Source organism: Aythya fuligula, chromosome 12 (assembly GCF_009819795.1).
Source record: "Aythya fuligula isolate bAytFul2 chromosome 12, bAytFul2.pri, whole genome shotgun sequence".
NCBI lineage: Eukaryota > Metazoa > Chordata > Aves > Anseriformes > Anatidae > Aythya > Aythya fuligula.
Genome location: NC_045570.1, coordinates 82,977 through 104,837, shown reverse-complemented (window position 1 = coordinate 104,837; position 21,861 = coordinate 82,977). Strand labels below are relative to the sequence as shown.

General features: G+C 41.0%; 3 protein-coding genes across 12 annotated transcripts in view; 2 read left to right on the top strand and 1 right to left on the bottom strand.

Annotated features, from left to right (window-relative positions):
* Positions 1-5,332, bottom strand: part of ANKRD27 (ankyrin repeat domain 27) — a 59,417-nt gene extending 54,085 nt beyond the window's left edge. For 9 of the 10 annotated variants that reach the window (XR_004253806.1, XR_004253805.1, XR_004253807.1 and 6 more), the window contains exon 1: positions 5,134-5,191. The gene's annotated coding sequence lies outside the window, so the exon portion shown is untranslated. Of the gene's footprint in view, positions 1-5,133 lie in introns of all 10 variants that reach the window. The other variant, XM_032195490.1, reaches the window with a different exon arrangement.
* RGS9BP (regulator of G protein signaling 9 binding protein) lies at positions 5,281-10,373 on the top strand. Its single transcript, XM_032195491.1, has one exon. It carries the CDS (start codon positions 5,582-5,584, stop codon positions 6,293-6,295), a length of 714 nt encoding a protein of 237 aa, XP_032051382.1. The 5' UTR covers positions 5,281-5,581; the 3' UTR covers positions 6,296-10,373.
* Positions 10,374-15,581: 5,208 nt separating this feature from the next.
* NUDT19 (nudix hydrolase 19) lies at positions 15,582-19,943 on the top strand. Its single transcript, XM_032195874.1, has 3 exons — positions 15,582-16,280; positions 17,766-17,973; positions 18,627-19,943. The coding sequence occupies exons 1-3, from the start codon at positions 15,582-15,584 to the stop codon at positions 18,851-18,853; spliced, it is 1,134 nt and encodes a 377-aa protein (XP_032051765.1). The 3' UTR covers positions 18,854-19,943.
* The last annotated feature ends 1,918 nt before the right edge of the window (positions 19,944-21,861 follow it).

Below are 21,861 nucleotides of genomic sequence, written 5' to 3'. Positions count from 1 at the left end.
CTCCTCTTCACCTATCCACAGCATTCTTGATGGAGAGGCAGAAATGGGGATGTATAAGCTGTATACAATATAAATAATTACAGTAAAGTCAAGTCCTTTATGCTACACTTCAATAGATTAAGTCCACAGAATCAGAAGAATACATTAGATTCCCCAAATTTTGACTCAGGCATTTTTGAGATTAAGTCAAATTTCTTTCCACCTCAAAAGTTAAGTGCATATGAAAATACCAGCTAATGCATTGCAGTAATTCTAGAAATGCATTAGAACACTCCATTGAGAATTTGTTGGCAGAACACAACATCCAACTTCAATCTAATTTCACTGAAGTGGCAGGTGATAGACTTATTCCTCTAGTTGCACCTTGGACAGCTTTAGATTTACTAACATTAAGAGGGCAGAAAAAAGCACAAAACCATGTATACGTTATCAGAACTGTTTAATGCTTAAGTGAAAGTCCATTAAAAATCGTCAGAAGCCATACACACTAAGTTTCTTAAATTCTATCATGCTGAGCTGTAAAGCAATACATAAGTACTAATCTCAGAATGTTTACATGGAATCACTTAAATGTGAGGCTTCATTCCTGTAAACACAGAAAAAAAAATAAAATTGCTAGAAGAATAAAAGCTAGCTGATCACAGAATCTAATGGGCATTATGTTACTCTCTCAAAAAAAAAAAAAAAAGCATAACCTTAGAACAGCCAAATCCTTTATAGGTTAAGAATAGACTGATAATTCTAATGACATATATGTTGATTTTGTTTATTTGTTTGTTGTTGTTTTTAACTTTAGCTATTCTTTGTGCTATACACCATGGAATCCAAGCATGTCACTTTTTCCCAAAAGACTGGAAACAAAGTCTTACAACCTTTGGTACTGAAAGCAACAAGCAAGACTTAACTACAAAAGTTTATTTTCTCACTGATGATTTTTCCTTCAGAGATGCTCAAGTCAGGTACATTTACAGACCAATCAGTCTTCAGATCCTTCTAAGAAGCATTTTGAAATAGATAGTCATTAACGTAGATACCACTGCATTTACTTGACAGCTACATCACATCCACACCCTACAAGTTATATATCACTATTTACTCAGTTCTTAAGTTCTTCTGAATATCCTGCTATACCATTAAGGACCTAAAACACACTACAGAGAAAATACTTTTAACATAACCAAGGATTCTGTATAGAAACACTTCAGATTCGGTGTTGAACAGCACAAGGCTTTGTTTGGCTCGTTCATTTCACTACCAGGGCCAGTTAGGGAGGAAAAAAACAACTTCTATTCCTTTACATTCAGCTGCAGCTTATAGAGATTTCTGTGAAAGTGAGATAAGTCAGAACACTACCTCTGAATTATCAGGCTATAGAGCAGTGAATTTGCATCAGTCAGCTCAAAGCTTCCTAAAAAACAGGGAAAAACTAAGTTTAGTTATGCCAGACTGAGTGTGACAGTGATGCAACAGGTTCTGGGAAGGAGGGGACAATGTTATTACAGGAAGGTGCTCCTTTCTCTCAGCATCTCTCCTGCAGTCACATTTTTCTTCAAGTGGAAGGTAAAACATCTCCAGTTCCCAGCACCAGCTCTTTATTATTTTTTTTGTCTCTGCCCCACCCCTCCCCACGCAGACACCACTTCCCTTTTTAGGGTCTAGCAGCTCTGTCTCTCCTACCACTTCTGCTACCACTGCCCCCACACTCTCACACAGGACTCCCACAACCCTACAGCATCTGTCAGCAGCAGGGCAACACCATGCAAGCAGGTTTTTTTCAGTTCTTCATGCTGCTTTTCATTATGAATCCCCCTCCTGTAACCTAAAACAGAGCTCATTCTTAAAAAAGTTCACCCTTTCAATTTTAACAGTGTATTTGCACTATAGCTTGATGTGGAAACCTTATTTGCCTCAGACTTGAGGCCAAAGAACACATGGGCTTGACTCTTAAATCACCTATTTCTTTCCTCCAAGGAACCTGTTTTATGAGCAGCTCATCCTTTACCAGGCAAGCTTTTAACTAGCCACCTACCCTGATTTTGGAGATCATCTTGCTCAGTGTTAGTCAAGTGTTAAGGAACAAGCTGCATTCTCCACAACAGAATAGTCCAGATTCTCAATACTTCATTCTAGCAGGTTTAAAAATATACTAGAATAGCTACAAGTCCACCACCCATATCCCTTCTCTGGCTTATCATTACTAAAGCTGCATTTAAGTCTCAAATAGGAAAGCCTGAGCTATTCAAAAACAAGCTGTGGAAAAAGAATGCAGAAAATGCTGACCAGTGAGCCACAAACATTAAAAAGGAACACATATACAGGAAAAAAAAATAACAGAAGGTACAAAGTTCCCAAAACATTATCAAATATGGATGCTTCCTCCAAGTATTAGTGAACTGTATTTACCTCATCAGGCTTGCAGAGGTTGCAGCTTGCACACACATTTATTTGGGGGTCACCTGGATGGACCGCACAAATACAGGCTGAGATGAAATATGAGGATAAGCAGTATTTTACTTAGGCCAGTTATTTTGATCCTTTAGTTCCTGAGGCAAGACAGTGGTAGAATTCCCCAGCCTGTGTACTTGCACCTGAACACTGAACATACAGGGATGTGAGGCACAGAAGTTTATGCTGTTTCTTGACTGCAGAATTATAGACCACCACTGTTGACAGCATATCATATACAGTTCAAATTTAATGAATTTAATCCATTTTCTGCACTTCTCAATAGGAAAACCAAGTTGCTGCAGGCCAGCTATAGTCTTACCTTATCACTGCTAGAAGCTTAGGTGGAAAAAAAAAAAAAAAAAAAAGACCACTACTAGACACTTTACTGGCAAAATGCTTAAAAGGAAACTAGTCAAAGGAAAGCTGCAGTGTTATGAGACACAACCAGATTCATTTTCACTGTATCCAATTCTTCTTTCCTTATCTCACAATGGCTTTCGCTTTCAACTTTCTCATACCAGAGCACAACTGAATTCAGTTTGTGAGCTTATTCCAAAAGCAACACCATCAGACAAAGTTTACGAGCCATTTAAACAAAACAGACTTGTATTTACCTAAAATACTGCTTCAGCCTATTACAGTGACGATATAGGATTAAAGAAGTAGTAGTGTTCAAGATGCACCACTGAAGACTTTGCAAATATTTAAGAGCACTGGAGTAGGAAGAATATGGTCATCATTGTCTGCTGCAAGGAAGCCTTTCCATAGAGCCAGCAAATACATTTCTGTTCCTACTCATTATGCTGCTCCTAATAGTTTTTCCAGGACAACACTTTAGCTAGTCAGCACATTGTATCAAAGTAGTAGCAAGATCTAGATTTTCTTAACATCATGCCTGACAAACTACAACTTGAGTTTTAGGAGTTTCCACAATCTACCTGAACTGGATAAATGCATACAGCTGGACTTAATTTAGAACTAATCTCAAGAACAGCCTCTTTCTTCCCACCTAATGCTTCAATACATCTTTAGGAGTATTATCTGACACAGATTAAAGCCCAAAGGTACCAGCAATTCTAAGTAGTCACAAGTGGCTGAAATAATATCCCCTTTCCTTCTCAGATACTTTCAGAGAAACTGAGCTCCAAGATCCTTGTGTGCTACAATGAATAGCAGCTTCAGTGAAGTGTAGCAGACTTTGAACATGGCTACCACGCCCACACACAAATGCATTCTTTGGTTGGGATTAAATTTAACGCAAGTCACACAGGACTCCAGATTCAAAATCAGAGCTAATCCTTCTTCCACCTGACAATAATTAAGCCATTACAAGACCTCACTTACAAGGTCAAAATTATTTTGTATTTCTTCATTCCAGCAAGGAGCCGGACATTATTGGCTCATCACTTCTTGACTATCAACACACAAATTGGCAGAGAGCTGCTCAGCACACTCTGTAGTAACTTGGCAGCCTACCATGGAAGTTAAAAGGTAACTTCTTCCACAAGTGGTAAACCTGCAGCAGAAGCTACCTGACTTGTAACTAAGTCCAAAAGTAATGCAGAACAAAAAGTTAATGGAGCAAGTAACTGATTTCCAGAACTACTGAGATCCAGAAGAGAGCGTAGTCTAGACAGACTCTCCAAACCAGGCTCAGCACCTTAAAGCTGGTTTGCCTGGAGCCTGCTCCTCACAGCTAAGTATCTTGCCTACAGCATGCACAACACCAGCATGACATGGGAGTGGGTCACATTCCCCCTTCTTATGGAAATAAGTTCTCACATCTTTTAAGTTACTATCACATCAGAAAACCATTCTGTTAGCCACAAACACCAAGGCACATGTAGTAGCACACGTTATGACAAGAAAGTTCTCCAGAAGTCTGCTTTGGCAAAAGCACATCACAGATAATAAAGACAACATAATTTCATCTGCTCTGCAGTGCTCAACATCGGTTTTATTTGTTGTTCTAGAAGGCTCAGATGTACGATAAACACACAAGAGCTCACTGCTCTTTGCAGTAACAATTTCAACATATGTGCAAGGGCAGTCTGTGAAATATCATTTTCACTGGTAAGAAACTTCAGTGTTTTCTACCCCTTCTGACATATGGTTATTTGACTCCAGCTATCCACAGCCATTCTGCACTGCATACTCACATTTCTTATCGGCCTTCTCAAAAAAAACAAAAACAAAAAAAAAAAAGAAAAAAAAAAAAAAAAAAAAAAAAACAGAAGAGGCGAGAACAACGCAAACTCTTTTCCTCAAGCACCTGCGACACTCGTGCATACCCAAAGCACACACCACGAAGCAAGGCAGGAAGCGGGGAGCGCACATAGCACACAACCACTGCCCGCACTGGCGTTAACCCCACTTCAGCAGCGCCCCGTGAGCCTGGGGACGGCGGGATAACCGTGGTCACCCACTGGGGCCCTGGGGCACGGGTACAGCGTTCCGCCACCGCCTTTCCCTCCTGAGGGAGGAGACTCCGGCCCTGGAGCAGGCCGCGGCGGCCGCCGCCGCGCCCCCCGGCCGCAGGGCGACTCGCAGGCCGCTCCTGGAGCGGCAGTGCCGGGGGTGCTGCGGGCACGGAGCGCGGCGCCGCCTCGCCAACAGCCCAGACTCGGAGCGCCGCCGCCGGCCGCCCCCCTCCCCCGGCCGCTGCGCGCCTCAGCCGAGCCCTACCGGGATCCAGGGCGGGCCGGGCTCGGCGCGGCGACGCCGCACGAAGCCAACGGCTGGGCGGCGGGGAGCGAACGAGGAAGCAGGCGGGCGGCCTCGGTGTCGGAGCCTGCGGAGGCGGAGTCTGTGAGGGCTTATAGGGCCGGGCCCAGCAGGCCGCGGGCGTTCCCTGCGCGGCGCCATGTGACGGGACAGCTGCCGGTCGTCCTCCGGAGCTTTGGCTTTTCCCTTTAGAGGCGGGATGAGGCGGCCTGGTCCCACTGCACGCCGGCGGTAGCGGGCAGGAAGCGATGCTGCCCGCTTCCCCGGCTCCCGGAGGGGCCTGAGGAGCCGTAAGGGGATCCGGAGGAGGGCGCGAGGGAGCCGCCCCTCGCCATGCCTGGTAGTGCCGGGCTCCGGCAGCTGCCCGGTCCCGGTCCCGGTCCCGGCAGCGGGTGAGGGCGGCGGAGCCATGGTGAAGGAGGAGTGCAAGGCGTTGTTGGATGCGCTCAGTAAGGTGACCGCCTGCTACCGGCACATGGTGCTGACCATCGGCGGCACCTCGGACTCGCAGAACCTGCGCGAAGAGCTCAAGAAAACCCGGCAAAAAGCCCAGGAGCTGGCGGTGGCCAACAGGAACAAGCTGACCGCGGTCCTGAAGGACAAAAGTGTGAGTAAGGAGGACAAAGCCGAGTTCGAGAGGCTATGGGTGATTTTCTCCACGTGCCTAGAGATCCTGGAGATCGACATGAGGAGGGCCCTGGAGCTGGGCCACGAGTTCCCGCTGAACGTCCCCAAAAAGCACCTGATACAAACGGGCATGAGCGGGGGAACCTCTGGCGTGGCCGCTAGGGCGATGAGCATCCAGAACATGAAATATGAGGCTGAGCACAATATAGATGTGGTGGATTTGAAAGACCTAGAAAACGAAATCAATCAGGTAGGAGAAATGATGTACGAGATGGAAATGAAGGTCAGCGTCCCTCAGTGGACAGTAGAGGCTAAGCAAGACCCTGGGGCTGAACTCAAATCCACCATCAGCGTGGGCGCATCTTCTATTGGCATGATCTCTGTGGAGGAAAATAAATCCTTCTGTGATATCAGCAAAATTCTAGCTGGGATTATTTTCTCCGCTGTCCTCATTATTGCCATTGTCCTGGCAGTGTGCGTGGTAAAGCTCTCTTAGGCTGGTGCAGGCTCTGACAAGCAGCCCTCATGGCTGCCTGTGAAGCACTTCATGCCTCACATCTTCTCAAAACGGGTCACCCGGGTGAGCTGAGAATTGAAACCTAACACTTGAAAAAATAAAGCAAAACTTTTGCCTCTCAAAATCCAAAAATGCACAGTTTCTTTCTGCGTGCTTTTTGAAGAAAACAGATCTAAATCAGCCTGCAAATAGGACGTGTTCGTTTGCTGGACTTGTAACAGTTAACTATGAAGTATCAGGGTATTATCACTACTGGCTATAACAGGGATTTGTCTGCTATTAATAGATCACTAGTCTCAGAAGCATGTACTTTTTGTTCCCGAATAGGCTCTGCTGTTTGCTGCTGCTCACTGTTTACAGTATTTGGGAGTAACACAAATTTGGAGGCTAACAAAGTGAATAGAATGCACTGAGATTTTTTTCATCAAATACGCAAGATATTATTTCAGTGGACAAAAGGGGAAGGATGAAAACCCCAATAAATGAATGTAAGTGTCTATTCTGGATAAGTTAATGATTAGGGAAAGAGGAGGCGAGGAGGAGGACTGAGAAAACAAAACAAGCAATGTTCAGAAAATACTGATGGGAGATTTAGACTGCATTGTACAGAACCCAGTTACGTGGGTTGGCACAGCGCACACTAATGACTAGTGGCTTTCCACATCCAGAGAGAAAAAAGGGAGAGTTGCATGTTCAGAAAAATACCAGCAAGCCTCATGGTTCTATTCCATGTTTATCATGATTTTATCTTCCCCTGCAGAAAGTCTAATTCCTGCCACTGTTTCAGATTCTTTCTGTAGAATGAAACTGTCTGAACATCACAGTTAACTATGAGGACAGGAGCAGTGAATCCACCCACAACAGATGCAATAATTTTTGAAAGGAGTCTGGCAAACAAAAATGATGTAGAGCTAAAGCAGACCTTTCTAATCATCCCAAAAGAGATTCTCTCTTACATTGACGGGCAGGGATTTTTCCCTTTGTATGTACAGTCACATTTCCACAAAACCTTTGAGTTCTTTGCAAAAATACAGACAAAGCTAAAACAAGAAGTCTTGGTTTCACATTTCATTCATGTCTGATTAATCATGTGGGAAAGAGGAAGTCTGTAGGACTGGACCCATAATTGGTCCCATTTAATGCACTACAGGTTTGGGGGATAAATGCAAGAGCAGCAGAAAACTTTTCCAATGCTTACCTAAAAATTGTCAGTGATGAAATGTAGAACTGGGGGGATACTAACTTTGCAGAGAAGCTCTATTATTGTCTTGAAAAAAGACCCATGTGTTGTGTTCCTTTATTATGTAACCTAAGGAGATTTGTTCTGTTCATCTAAATACACGCTATCAATTCCAAACTCCACAGGCAAATAAAGGACCCGAAGACGTGGGGGCTTTAATAGGTAATTACTCTGCCGCACTGATTATTATGGGCACATTATCAAAAAGTAACAATCAGATGTGTCTGATGATGTTACTAGACAATAATCTGTAGGTTTGTTAAATAAAGTTATGTTGTCAACACTTGCGAACAGCTGATCTTTTTGAGTTGAGAACTAACCAATATTAAAAACTGCACCAGTTAAGTTTTTAGAACTTAAGAGAACTGGATTTGTGGAGAAAAGGCGAGTAACAAATTTGAATCTAGTCACTTGCAGGTGAGGAAAAAGAATGTGAAATAGAGGCCTGATTTAAAGGCTAACAACTATCATTTCTGTGAAGGATAATGTGAGTTTTGCACATTGATCCAGTCTAAACCTTCTTCTCATGGAAATCCACGGTTTTGTAAAACTCCACAATTTTTTCTTACGTATTTAATTCATTCCATAGGATGTGTCTTGTAAATAGCTAACTTAGGTTCTTAGAGATCCCCAGCAGCACTCTTACCAGGCAAGTCTGTTTCTATCAGTGCTACTGCTTTAGTCTGTCTAGACATAGACTAGATGTAAAAGCTGTGCGTTGATTTAAATGTCAAGATCTCCTTCACAATAATATTGAGTAAACATGTTTATGGAAAATAGAGCAAAAGCTGCAGGAGAATGTACAAATTTTGACTGCCACCACTAGTCACTAAGGATTCATGGACATTTTCACTCTTTGCACTCTCCTGTTACTTAGTTTACATGCAGGTGGATCAGAAGCTGGACTTTATTCTGCACTTCTTGAAAAGTTCATATTCCTTTTGAAATCAGATCATTTAACAACATTTCTGAAAATCCAAGTAATGCAAGTCTAGTTTCTGGTGGATAAGTAAATGGTAATATCTACAGCATTGATTATCTTGTATTTTGGTATCCTAAAGTGGGTATACTGTTTAAAAATGGCTATTTTTGTAGAGCTGTTTTTAAGACTAGGTAATATAATCTTCAAAAGCAAGACTCAGTGAGTTCAGAAGTTGTAAATTTTCAGTCCATGGTGTTTTGGGGTGGGGAGGATCTTGAGTAATACAGGACCCAAAGACTTCATATAAGTAGCCTATAATTATGCAAGTTGTACTTCATTTGAGTATGCACACGACTAATATTTAAAGGAACCTTGGAAAAATATTGTATTTTCAAATCTTAAGACAAAGCTGACTGTGGATTTATTCATCATGAATTTGTTCCTAAAAATCTGTATTATCTCATATTTCAGCTATGTGAAATTAAAAGATGAAGTAGAATTGTAACAGAGGATTGGCACCATCTAAGTGGATAGTATTCCTGCTATTAATTTACTAATAATAAAAAAATGCACTTGATACAAGTGTACATTCAATGTGACAGGGTTCAGGCACTAGAGCACAAAAAATCAAAATAATATGAAGCCACTACTGCTCAAATAATATGAAGCCACTACTGCTCAAAGATATTTATGTTTCTTTTAAACTAAGAAGTAAAGAAATGTGCTAGATTCACAGCCTTAGATTTTTCCCCACGGGAATGCAACTGGAAGGAGATTAGAAATGCTGTTTTTGTAAGTGAACAATGTGAAGTCAAACTTCAAAATACTCTGTATTTAGCATGATGAGAATACAGATACTCTGGTGCTGAACAGTGAACGAGAACGATACTGTGTTTTCACTACAAAAGAAGATGCTGGTTGCTTAATTTGAATCTTACTCCGGTTCTTTTGTCCTTATTTATAGGATACATATGTTAACTTTGCTATATACTAAAATCTTATTGCTGACATGAATTACTTTGTGTTTTGTTTTGTTTTGTTTTGTTTTTTGCCTGTGCATGGGTGGTATTTTCTACACTTTGAATAAAACTTGTTACTGTCACCATTTAACTTAAAATAAAGTACATTCTTGTAGCTTATTTGTCAGCTTGCAGCAGTAATTAAAACCAAACAAAAACTGAAATATTGACACACCTTTTCAATTCATTCTTCTAAAGAAAAAGTTCCTATTTCAACCAAAGGAATCAAACTAATGCACAAAGTCCTCACACTAAAGTTTTCTTTAAATAAACATGCCCTTTTCACACACCTGCAGATGAATATATTAATATATCTTAATTTATACTGCAGGGAAATTGGACATTTGAAAGCCAAAAAATCTCTGTCTTAAGAAACAGCTACAACAACATTCAGGATAATAGGCATGATGTTGCCTTCGGCACTGCTTGCTCAGTATTGTTGATTAAAAGTAAGGATACATTGGCTTTGGAAACTGAAAACTAGAGAACATACTAGGCTAGACTAACAGAGGCTCTTGTATTAGGATCCAAACTCTATCCTCGTTCATCCAGCAAAGTTTGCATTTGCTTTAACAGAAGATATACACAGTTGAAGGAGTGATATACACAATTGAAGGAAAGTGAAATTTGGTCCTGTGGTATTGATAGCAACAAAGATAACAGTTGTATCAAACTATCTGAACTGAGTCTGTTAAATGCAGCAGTGTGTGATTTTATTCCAGGACTCCCAGTCTCTCAATGTAAAAAAAATTGCACACAGTTTTTTAATTTGCTAGCAAAGTGAACACAACCAAAAGTAAAGTGACAGTCTTCAATGGAATGTAACTTTAAACTTAACAGCTTTATGAATGTAAAATAAAATTAGTTTCAAAATTCTTCGCATAAAGCATTATTTTTTTAATGTGAATGTAGTTATTTAAAAACTGAGTAAACTGGTTGATGTCATTAGCTTTTGGATTCAAAATGAAATACATGCTTATTGTTTGCAGTCTGAAAGGATTGATTACGGGCTTTCCTTTTCATCTTATATAAGGTTTCTGTTGTTTATGTATAGTTTCCAGAAATACATTAAGTGCTAATGGAACTCCTAGTAAACATATTTACCCTTCACAGATTTTCATTATGTAAAAAGTCATTCTGAAAGACCAATGGATTATAGATCTCTAAGCACTCTCTCTCAATGCGATTATGTAAGTCTTTTAATGCAGGAAAGGCTCTGGACAAAATAGTAGTCTACACGTGAGCAGCATTTGCTATGGTAAGCATACAGTAAAAGTGGGATTAGAAAAGAGTGTTTTTCTCATATAAAATTATCCATATGTGTTGAGGGAGGGACAAGCTAATGAAAAGAGATGGATATATGCAAATAGTATCTTCATCTTATGTTATCGAAGTATGCTTTTTGTTAAATAGAACATAACTGTATCAAAATATTAAGCTATAGCTTCTCTATAAGAAAGTAATGTTAAATCTAGTGAGACCAAGAAAATGTAGTATCTCTAACTGGAACTGGCTACCTGTTCTCTGATTAACTCAGTACAGAGTAGGAGTAAAAATATTTTGATTACAGTATTTTGACTCCTTTTGATACAAGTTGATATCAGTTCCAGTCCAAAGACAGCCCCTTTTCTCTCTGTTTCACACTATTGGGATAAAGTGGTCACAGAAGGCTGGATTCTGCCATCCATTCTGGCAGCTAGCTGTTGCAGTATTGTGATGCAGTTGGAAATGCAACTTAATCATCTATCACTGATTAAACCTTTAAGAAGGTGAAAAGTCATGCAGCATTTAACCAGTGTGAAGTCTCCTCTGCAATCTCCTATATACAGCCATGGACAAACATTGCATGCTGGAGGCTGTGTGACTAGAAGCCATGTAGGTAAATATAAATAAAATTATGGCATTTCTGAAATTCTGTGAACTGCAGAGGCTAGTTAGCAAAAGCAATTGTGTTGTTCTGTTCTAGTAATTCTATAAGAAAATCTGCTGTGGTTTTCCTAAGCAGTAGCAATGTGCTTCCTGAGCCTCTACAGTGCTGTTTGGTTTTTTTTGTTTGTTTGTTTGTGTTTGTTTGGTTTTGATTGAATAGTGTGTTTTCTTTTATTTATACTATTATTACATAACATTGTTTCTCAGATACTACTAATAACGTCTCCACCAAATTATACAAACAAATCCTCTAAAACCTAGTTCTAATTCAAGTGCACTGTAAGGGAAGTCACAATCATAGAATAAATACATGAGCTGTGCCTTTCACCTCCTTGGAACTTATTTTGGTAAATTTTTCAAGACATGTTAAAAAATTCAATGAAGTATATGATCAGGCAAGTCTGTCTCTTGCACGCAAACGTTCAAAGAATATGTACAGTAAAACTCATTGATGTGTCACCATGAAGGAATTACACAGCCTAAAACATGACTTTGAAAATCATGTTGTTGTTGTTGTTTTGCTTTTAATAAGAATAGTACATGACATCATACAGTCATATAATTGTCTTAAGAAAAAATAATTATTTAAGAATTCAAATGCAATTCCTTTGTACAATCTTGAAGAAGCCATATATGTATATATATATATACAGCATAATCCTTGGGGGTGGAAAGAGTGAGAAAGATGGAAATGAAAAAAGACAAAAGAAAATATTTAACTATTTATACCATATAAAGTGACTGAGTACCTGACACACCAAACATGATACTCTTTTCACAACTTAATCCAATACACTAACTGGATATGTAACTTTATATATAAATACATGTTGCAGGAAGCACGGCTGAAAGCACGACAGACACCAGTAGAGTCAGAACATGCTCTCTTTTATTGTCCGAATTTTGCGTCGCATTGCGATTACTTCCCGCTTTTCCAAAAAGCGCTGTAATAAATCTAGGGCTACTTCGTCCTCCATTTTCCTGTTATTCCTGCACTATGGCAATATCCTGCACTATGGCAATATCCTGCGTGGCTTACCCTGTAATCAGCCTGCAGCCTTTGCCCTGTAGCCCACGCAGATGGCGAACTGTTTAGTTCAGGTCTTCGGAGACGACACACCAACCGTTGTAGTAGTGTTCGGTCGCTCTTGACCCCCCGGTTGCTGCGTTCCGGTGCCCCTCTGCTTCAGCCGCCCTTTGACAGGTCCTTGTTCGGGCGCCACTTGTCGGTTCACGGCTGAAGGAACAAATGCAGCCGACTCAATATGAGTGATAAAGCATAGTTCAACTTTATTGTCCAGATAGCCTAACTTTTATAGTGAACTTAACAGGGCGGATAGTGTCTCACACAAGATTATTGGTCAAAAGCACTCAGACAAACAACTACAAGAAACAACCCACCTGCAAGAAAACAACTCCCCTTGTGATTAGCAGTCATGTCAGACCTTGTCCTTGAAGCCAGCTACTGGTAACAATATTTTTCTGAATTCCTCAATTGGGTGATGTGGGAACACTGTCATGGGAACTTCTCATAGTTGCCCTGGTAGCTTGGTTTGCTCAGCTACAGCAAGCCATGGGATTTTTGCTGTTTCAAAAAATCCCTCAACAAATACACACTGGAATTCTAGGTCTTAGAAGGAGTGGTCTGAATGATTACTTATATGTGCCATCACTACTCATCTGAAATTACATGTGCAAAGACTACTCATGTAATTAAAGGCTGCAGAATTAGAACCATAATTTCAGTTTCACGAGAAATGTAATCCATTAAGCATCTGTAGGAAGTAAAACATTTGCAATTGTTAATACTATCTTTACCCTAGTTTTCTGATCTGTTTTGCTTTGTTGGTATTTTTTTTGTCTGAAGGTAGCTATAAACCTTATAATGGTGCTATAACTACAAGCCTGCATCTTCTATATTGGATATTTATTCATGTTTTGGACAATACTTGGAAAAGCGTACAACAAATTCTTTATTTTTTTATATTATTTTGTGAGTCCACCTATTCAATCTGTTACATGAGCTTAAACAATCTAAAAGTCTCCTGTATTCCCTGCCTACATACTACCCATAATGCAGGAAAGCCCAGCTGAACACAGAATGCCCCTGTGCTGGAATGGTTTTACTCCAGCAGTGGCATAAACTAGTATCCTCATGTTAGGACTGGCATTCCTGATAACAGAGTATTTTTCTAAGTACAGTTGAGATGAGCTCAGCATTTCAGCAGAATATGTTGAAGAAAGAAGTCATCCAAGTTGGAGATGAAAAGAAACATGCCTTATAGATAACCTTAAATCTAGTTTGGCTTTAGGACTTTTTCCATACTCCTTTGAGCTTTCTCCAGCAAGTTAAATATAGCTCTGAGAGAGGAGATGGATGCACATTCACAGCACTTCAGTTTTGCCTTTCTTAGTAGAAAGGGGACAAAACATCCCTTTGCACCATAGGCTTTTGTTCAAGGAGTTTCTGAGTGTCAGTTGGTTCATCCTCAGAACCTCCTGCCACCCCCAGTCCTGATAACTGTGTCAATTAAAGACTCATATGCTCATATACTTCTGGAACTTTGCTTGAGATGGTTTCATCTTTGTCATGAAAGAACACTGAGCTACTTCTTCTAAGACAGTACTGAAAGGAAGATTAAAAATTGCCATCAATAGTGTGAATATGCTTACCCTTAGGCAAGGGATGTCACCCTGCTTAGGGGGAAGAGGTACCTTACACACCCCAGGACTGTCTGGAAAAATGCAGTAACTGGAGTGGAGAATAATCCATTTGTCTTAAGCCACACTTGCACTTGGCTGTGTGGTCCCAGAGGACTGCTCCAGATGCTGACGACAGACATAAATAATGCTATAACCACACAACTATTTTTCTGCTGCAATCCTTGTATTTTATATGTTTGAGGGTGCAAACAGCAGTGTATATGCCATCCACAAACTACATTTACCCCTCCATACAAGAATGCCTATGAAAGTTGATCTGTCAAATTTTTTGCTGTATAGCAGTGAAGCTGGAGGAATTGTCCAGGATATTGCTGCTTGACATACATGTATGAGCACTGGCGAGACTTTAGACTTCTCTGGGCTTAAAAAACAATAATAATAATAAAATATATATCCTGTATAGAAACTAAACAACATAATCACTATTCTCTAGTATCAGATTTTCCTAGATGTTGTGAAATACCCTTCCAGAAGTATTATACATCACATTTTTGCCATAGCAAGACAGATTTGTGTATGTGCAGGTATTACAGCTGATTTTAAAGTGATGCTGTTTGTTATTGTTACACAACTATTTTCTACTTAAAATGCCTTTATGTGGTAATTACCTGACATAATGGACCTTAAATCTTTTTGATCAGCAGTCAAGCTCATCGGACATTAAATCTTGGAAAACCTCAGTAGTTTATTAATATTTCACCATTAAAGCAGCTTTTAGACAAAGCACATTCCTAACAAGATGCATATTTAACTCAATAAAATAGACTACAAGTACAGAATACAAGCAAATGAAAGGCAGACTCCATGATTTTGGGTTCAAAATGCCTTACAATAGGAAATAGGAGCAGCAGTGGACCTCACACTTCCATTGTTTAAGGTTGTAATCACCAATGAGCAACACTGCTTAAGCATGAAAAAAGAGGCCACAATTACAAAATGGTTTTTGCATGTACGTTTATGAGGAATGAAAGGGGAGACAGACGTCGAACTTGAATGTTGTCTGGCTGTATCACAGATGGTGTTCTGCCTCAGTTTTAGTATAATCAGCTGATTATACTAAATCAGCAGAGTCAACAGTTTCTTGTCACACTCGGTGCTACGAAGTGGAATAGTGGAATAACTGTGAACTGCAAAGTGCCCCAACCCCTACTTTCCCAAATAAATTGCCAGCGGCCGCCGTCAGCCGCATACCTGAAGCTCGTCCACGTTACCCTCAGCCTGTGCCCTGTGCCACCGCCCGGCGAACCCTCAGCTTGTGCCCTGTGACACGACCCCGCGGGTTAGGACCCGGGGCGTTGCTGCTGCCGCCCGCCCTGCCCTCAGCCCGTCCCCGTCCTCTCGCCGCGCTTTGCAGCGGCTCCTCCAGGCGCCCAGGCGGCGCCTCAGCGCCCGAGCCGCCGCCGCCGCCTCCCACTCGCCGCCGGCCCCGCGATGAACCCGCGGCTGCGGCACTGGCGGGAGGCGGCTACGCTGCTGCTGGCGGCGGGCATGGGTGCGCGGCCGGGGCGCTCCGCGCTCGGTCCCTGCGACTACGAGGTGCTGCTGCTGCAGCGGAGCTTCCGCAGCGGCTTCGCGCCCGGCGCACACGTCTTCCCGGGCGGCCTGGTGGAGGCGGCGGACTTCTCGGCGGCCTGGCTGGGGCTGCTGCCCGCCTCGCCGCTCTGCGGGCTGGGCTCCGTGAAGCCGCCGCCTGCGGGCAGCGGCCGGGCGCCGATCTTCGCCACGGACCGGCGGCAGCTGGGCTCGCCGCTGCCCGGGGAAGTCGCCTTCCGTATCTGCGCCATCCGGGAAACTTTCGAAGAGGCGGGGATCCTGCTGCTGGCACCCGGGAGCGGGCCGGGGGAGAGCGGCGGGGCCGGGCCGCTGCCCGCGGAGAGCCTGCTGTCGGCCGCCGAGCTGGGCGAGTGGCGGCGCCGGGTGCGGGAGGATGCGGGCTGCTTCCTGCAGCTCTGCCGGCACCTGGGCTGCGTGCCCAACATCTGGGCTCTGCACGAGTGGAGCAACTGGCTCACCCCGGTCGGCAGGGCCGGCCCCGGCGGCCGCCGCTACGACACGGCCTTCTACCTGTGCTGCCTGGGCGAGCGGCCACCCCACGCCTCCGAGGACGAGCGGGAGGTGACTGCCTGCCTGGTGAGAGCGCTGTGCCACCTTCCCGGGTCGCTGCGGCGGCAGGGGTACCCTTGGGGCGCAGGCCAGCCGCTGTGCTCGCTTGCAGTACAGGCAGGGCAGGTGAAGAGGTGATCAGATGGTGAAAAGGACTAGCTCCCACCCTTCCCTCCCCCTCCTGACAGGGATCCCTTAAGGCGTGAGGAAAATAAGTGTTTCCCTCTTCTGACAGTCCTTTACCGCTTGCAATCCTACTTCCATTAGTAACTTCGGTTGCCCCCTTTAATCAAAAATGCTGACAGACGAGGATTAATTTCTTGAGGGCCATTTCACATGAATTTCCTTTACATCAAACTGTCTTGTTTGTTTGTTTTTTAAAGTGTTTCATATCAGAACATTTACACCTTGAATTACAGATTTTTTGAAAACAGATGACATCTAAATCACTTCCTACGCAGTCATTTGTGCAATACCAACAGAGTGCTGACACCATACAGTTAACACTCAGTAGGCCTAGAGAGATCCGAGTGGTATGTGCTGTGTTTCAGGGCTACAAAAGCTCCTAATTTTGTCTTTTGTAGAGTTAGTTGGAATACTATAACTAACTAACATACAAACTTGTTAAGATAAGCTGTATTATTAAAACTGGTTTCGGAGCTATATTACTTCTGACTTTTTTATTTTTTTAACGGAGTAAAAGAGTAAAGACTGCTCATGAAGTAAAAGACAGCTCAGAGTCAGGTACATTTGGGTATTCACATTTTTAAAAAAATCTAAAAAGTATGAAGGTAAGTTAAAAGAAAAACCTGAAACTTCCATAAAGCTTTACCTAATGTTTTTGGTATTACTAATGTTTCTATGTTTATGTTTCTATCAGATCTTGCTATATAAATTTGAAAGCACCTGAGATCTTATCTTTGAGAGAGTTCATGGTATAATTTTTTGTTAATAATGGCAGAAATGTACTGCAACTGTTTTTGCACATATTTAAATTATCAGAGTCATCACATGAAATGAAATGAAGATTAATAGTTTATAAACCCCATGTTTATTAAGCAGGAACAGCTGAGTATCCGTGCTCTAAAAACAATGTGCACTGGAAGTACTGGTAATTTTAATTAGTCCTTGAAGAAGCCATAGCAAACTTTGTTGATTGAATTCACATTGAGCTTAGGGTTTTCTGCTGATTTCAGTAGACTTTTAGTCAAGTCCCTGAAACCAGACTTGTAGTCTCCAAATTTTGCATGCCTGTATTTAATATTAAATGTTATTTATTCTTATAGGAAAAACTTTTACAAACTGCTTTTATTGTGTTTTGTAAAAACTTTTTGAATCTCTTCATGGTTATGTTCTGGTATAGTTTATGCATGACTCTTACTGTGTTCAGATAACTTAGACTGTTTCACGCTCTTTTTCTGTAAAGACTTCCTTGCAAACAGCTTTTAAAGTTGCTGATAATTGCCATCTGCTTACGGAACTAATATTTCAATGCTTACTTTGCTCTTACAGTGGTCATCACCTCCAGAAGCCATTGAACTCTTTAAATCTCGAGAAATATCACTTGCTCCCCCTCAGTTCTATGAATTGTGTAGGCTGTGCAACTTCTCTTCACTTCATGAATTACACAAGTTCAGCTCTGATCGAGCTCTAGAGGGATGTGAATGTTGGATGCCTATAATGTTAACTGCTTCAGATGGCTTAATTCAGCTATTACCAGGTAAGAAAACAAATAAGAGTTCTTTTAAGTACATAAAAACTTTGGAATTGATACATACTCAAGCCACGTGACAAACTAGTCTGTAAAGGTAAGGAAAAACTCTATTAGAAGTCAAGTTACTGCATTCTTGTCCTACATTTTTTTCTTCCTCTGATACAGTTGGTAACAGCTACCATCAGAGACAAGCTACTGGACCACCTGGGCAGCACAGTTTTTTCTGTTCTTGCTCATAATTTCTTTGTTTCATATGGTTGATATTAATATGTTGATTTATGAATAAATTCTGGCATTTCACCTTCTGTAGCCTGCCTTTGTACATTCAGAAAAATCTTTGTCTTGTTCTCCATCTATTATACAATCTTATATATATATAAATTCCCTCCTGACAAGACATCATTTTAGTATTAGCAAGAGCACTGAATGTGTGCCCTGTGTGTTTGACAGACACTTTAGAAATTTGTGGCTGTATCTTTAAATACTAAAATGTTTAGAGGCAATTTACTTTCATATTGTCAAAATCTATTCCCACTGAGTTTCATGTCTTAATAAATATTTTAAAAACTGATAGTGTCACTCAATCAAAGGCTGAAAAATAAGGTAGGCATTGTATATATAAAAGCTGGTTTTATCTTTTTTTTTGTTTTTGTTAACAGGAGATGAGTTATACCCAGAAGATCCAGATTATACAGGGGAAATGAACACAGTCATGTCAACAGATAAGACGGTTGAAGATCTCATGAAAGAGGGTAGTACGTTTCACAGGATAGTAATAAAAAACATAAACAGTCTTGCTCTCTATGTTAACATTCAAGCAAAATATAAACATATGAATCCGTTGATGATAAACACCGATTGTTCAGACTACAATAGTAGATTATAACATTTTTGGTTTTAAGATAGAATATATTTAACTACATACATATTCACTGTGTTTCTCATCCTTATTAACAGTTGCCAAGTAGTTAGGACAAGAGACTTAAATATACCATTGCCCTGCCACAGCATTTCATATGGTTGTGGGTTTGAGATTTATGTGTACTTCAATCTTTGAGTCTTTGAAACTTCAAAGTTGTGTCAGGTATGGTGTAAAGAAGCTACAGAAAAATTAACACAACTATCAACTTAATTAACTGAATAAACTTTAAAGTGATTTGACAGTGATTATACCGAACAATTAGCATCTTATTCTACTTACATAGTAATAATGGAATATGCTGTAATGCCATTCTGTTGGGTCACACAGGTCTTTTTCTCACTGAAAATTAAAGTACATCTTATGTTTAGAACAAGTATGTTTTGAGTTCAAAAATTCTTTTACCATGCTTCCTAAAGTTACCTGTTTGGCAACTGTAATCTGTGTCTAGAAATGAATGAAATTCATTCAGTTTCTGTTAACATATTCCAGTCTACCTTATTTTAATTGAAAACCAATGTGTATGTGTATATATAGATGTCAGCTAACATTCACTTATTACAAGGAATATTTATATTTAATAAAGCTAAATTGTTTCTATTAATGGTAATTTATTAAACTTCACAGTTTCAAAGGTAGTTGTGATATTTTTATTCATGACATTTTTATTACCTTCAAGTTGATAGGAATTTAAAAAGAAAAAATTGTTCAGCTCCAAGAAGATGCCACCAACTTCAGAAAAATAAATACTGCCTTGGAAACGCCTAATTCCACAATTCAGTATTCCACATTTTGCTTCTTAAATTTTTTACCTAACGTATCTGTGATATTTAAAGACTTAAGAGGAAGGACTGCTACTTTTTTTTTTTGGTCTTTTTATTTTGTGGCTGGTGCAATAAGTGGAATATATGGAGCTGTGATGTGGTATCTTCTTTATCTGGAAGAATAAGAAGGAATTATGACTTAAAATTATCCAATAAAGCTGTTCTGAAAGCTATGTTCCAACTTTTGTTGTGTAATTTAATTCAAATAAAATCATCTGTAATATTTTCACTAAGTTGAATTGGTTTGTAGCATTCATTTCTGTTAGAAAAATATGTACCTATTTATTCTCTTCTTTCTGAACGTGCTCAGATGGTTCTTGGTTGCAGACCCTTGCTGAAACTTCTATACATCTGCTGTGTATGGGTTCTATGAAGTAGTGTATTATGCTTAATATCTCCTTCACAATACTCTGGCTGATTCTTCTGAACATGAAGACAAGAAAATTAGAAAAACGGAAAGTGGAAGAAGCAAATAAAGTATCCTGTATACTATCTTATATGATTTTTTAGCTTTTGGACATTAACACTGGCCACTGTAGGTACTGTGAATATAAGAGGGAGAAGCATGCCTAGGATCATAGTTGCTGGAGAGCTATCTTGATCATTATTTATTGGTCTGTACCTTGTGGTTCTAACAGGTTTTTGTTGTTTTTGTTTTGCTTTGTTTTGCAGCAGAAGGTGGCTACTAAGAAAATATTTTGTGGAAATAAATGATTCAGCAACTTAAATATAGGTTGGATTCTTAAATAAGTGTTATACAAACCAGCATGTTCCAATATTTATTCCTATACTAGCCCTATATAAATTCAAGTTCTGCTGTGTGTCAGAAGCAGTTACTTCAATATTAAATCTATTTTCTAGGTCAATACTCTGCCTCTCCATCTTCAGATAGGCTGCTGTCACTTTTTTTTTGTCACTAATAAAAGCAGAATGGTCCAGCAGGGGGAGCTTAAAGGCCGAAAAAGAGCTTGAAGGATTTATAAAAAAAAGGCAACTAAAAGATGCTCTTTACCTAGAAAATGAAGCTAATCATCAAATAGAAGCATTTATGTTTTAGAATGCACATACTGTAAATATCTTGTATTATTAACTTTAAAATATTGATCATTAAAGCTGTAGTTTCAAAATAATGAGCCCCTCCAAGTATGGGCTGCTGCCCAAGGGGTGGGCTTTACTTTCCAGCTTGACGTTTCATCCGCTTGAGTTGGCACCTTGCATAAAGCTAAATCAGGGCCGAAAAAAACATTAAGCCTGAATGGAAACGGGAGTGTAGGAGAGGAATAATAATAATGTTGCTACTTTGTCACAGAGCTTGATATAAGAATTAAGTAACACTGCTGTAAGGGCCTGGATGTCAGGGGACATTTTGAACAGCTGACTGTGTGGGGATGCATGTATTTTTTATCATTAGTAGAACACCAGAGATGTGTCTGGTGCCATTGTTCCCCAGCTGCCTCCTTTAGACCTTTCAGGCATACACTGCACTTCGGACTCGGGGTCTGGGAAAGCCCACCTGAAGCAGGAGTAGCAGGAAGGCACAGAAAGGCAGGACTCTCCTGTTCACGCCCACTGACACTCCTCTGCCCTCAGCGAGCCGAGGTCGGCCCCGCGCCACCCCCTACCCGCGGCCTTTTCCCGCCTCTAGCCGCAGTACCTCAGCCAGGCGCCACCGCCTCCCCCGGAGCCACCTGAGGGCGGCGCACGCGCACTGGGGGGCCGCGGGCGGCTTCTGGAGGCTTCTGAGGGGTGCGGGCAGCGCGCTGAGGGTCTCGTGACTGTGGGGATGGTGGCAGTGGCTCGGGTAAGGCTCGAGTGGAGCTGGTTCTGCCAGCTGAAGAGTACTGCTTTGACTTCTGACTTCTGAGGACTTCTGAGACTTCTGTCTTCTTTCGTTAGCTGCTCATTCGTGGCGTGAATTCTTTGAAGCGGTAGGCTAAGCGCTGCTGTGATGAGGGGTGTTGTGATGTGTGAGGCTGTGCTGAAATGGCATACAAAAGATCTGTTCTGCTTCAGTATAAGTGTGCTGTGAAAAATGAGTAAAAATTTCTGTTACATTAAACTTACTGGTGAATGTTGGGATTCGTGTCTTTGTTTTTTTTTTTTTTTTTTAAATGATGTAAGTTTTTGGTGTTTTGCTGTCTATTTGGTCAA

What these genes read in the sequence shown, in the direction of transcription:
- NUDT19 (XM_032195874.1), top strand. Translation starts at nt 15,582, where the DNA reads ATGAACCCGCGGCTGCGGCACTGGCGGGAGGCGGCTACGCTGCTGCTG. An exon ending in GGGAGGTGACTGCCTGCCTG is followed by an intron (nt 16,281 to 17,765) that starts GTGAGAGCGCTG and finishes TTGCTCTTACAG; the next exon opens with TGGTCATCACCTCCAGAAGC. An exon ending in CTTAATTCAGCTATTACCAG is followed by an intron (nt 17,974 to 18,626) that starts GTAAGAAAACAA and finishes TTTTGTTAACAG; the next exon opens with GAGATGAGTTATACCCAGAA.
- RGS9BP (XM_032195491.1), top strand. Translation starts at nt 5,582, where the DNA reads ATGGTGAAGGAGGAGTGCAAGGCGTTGTTGGATGCGCTCAGTAAGGTG.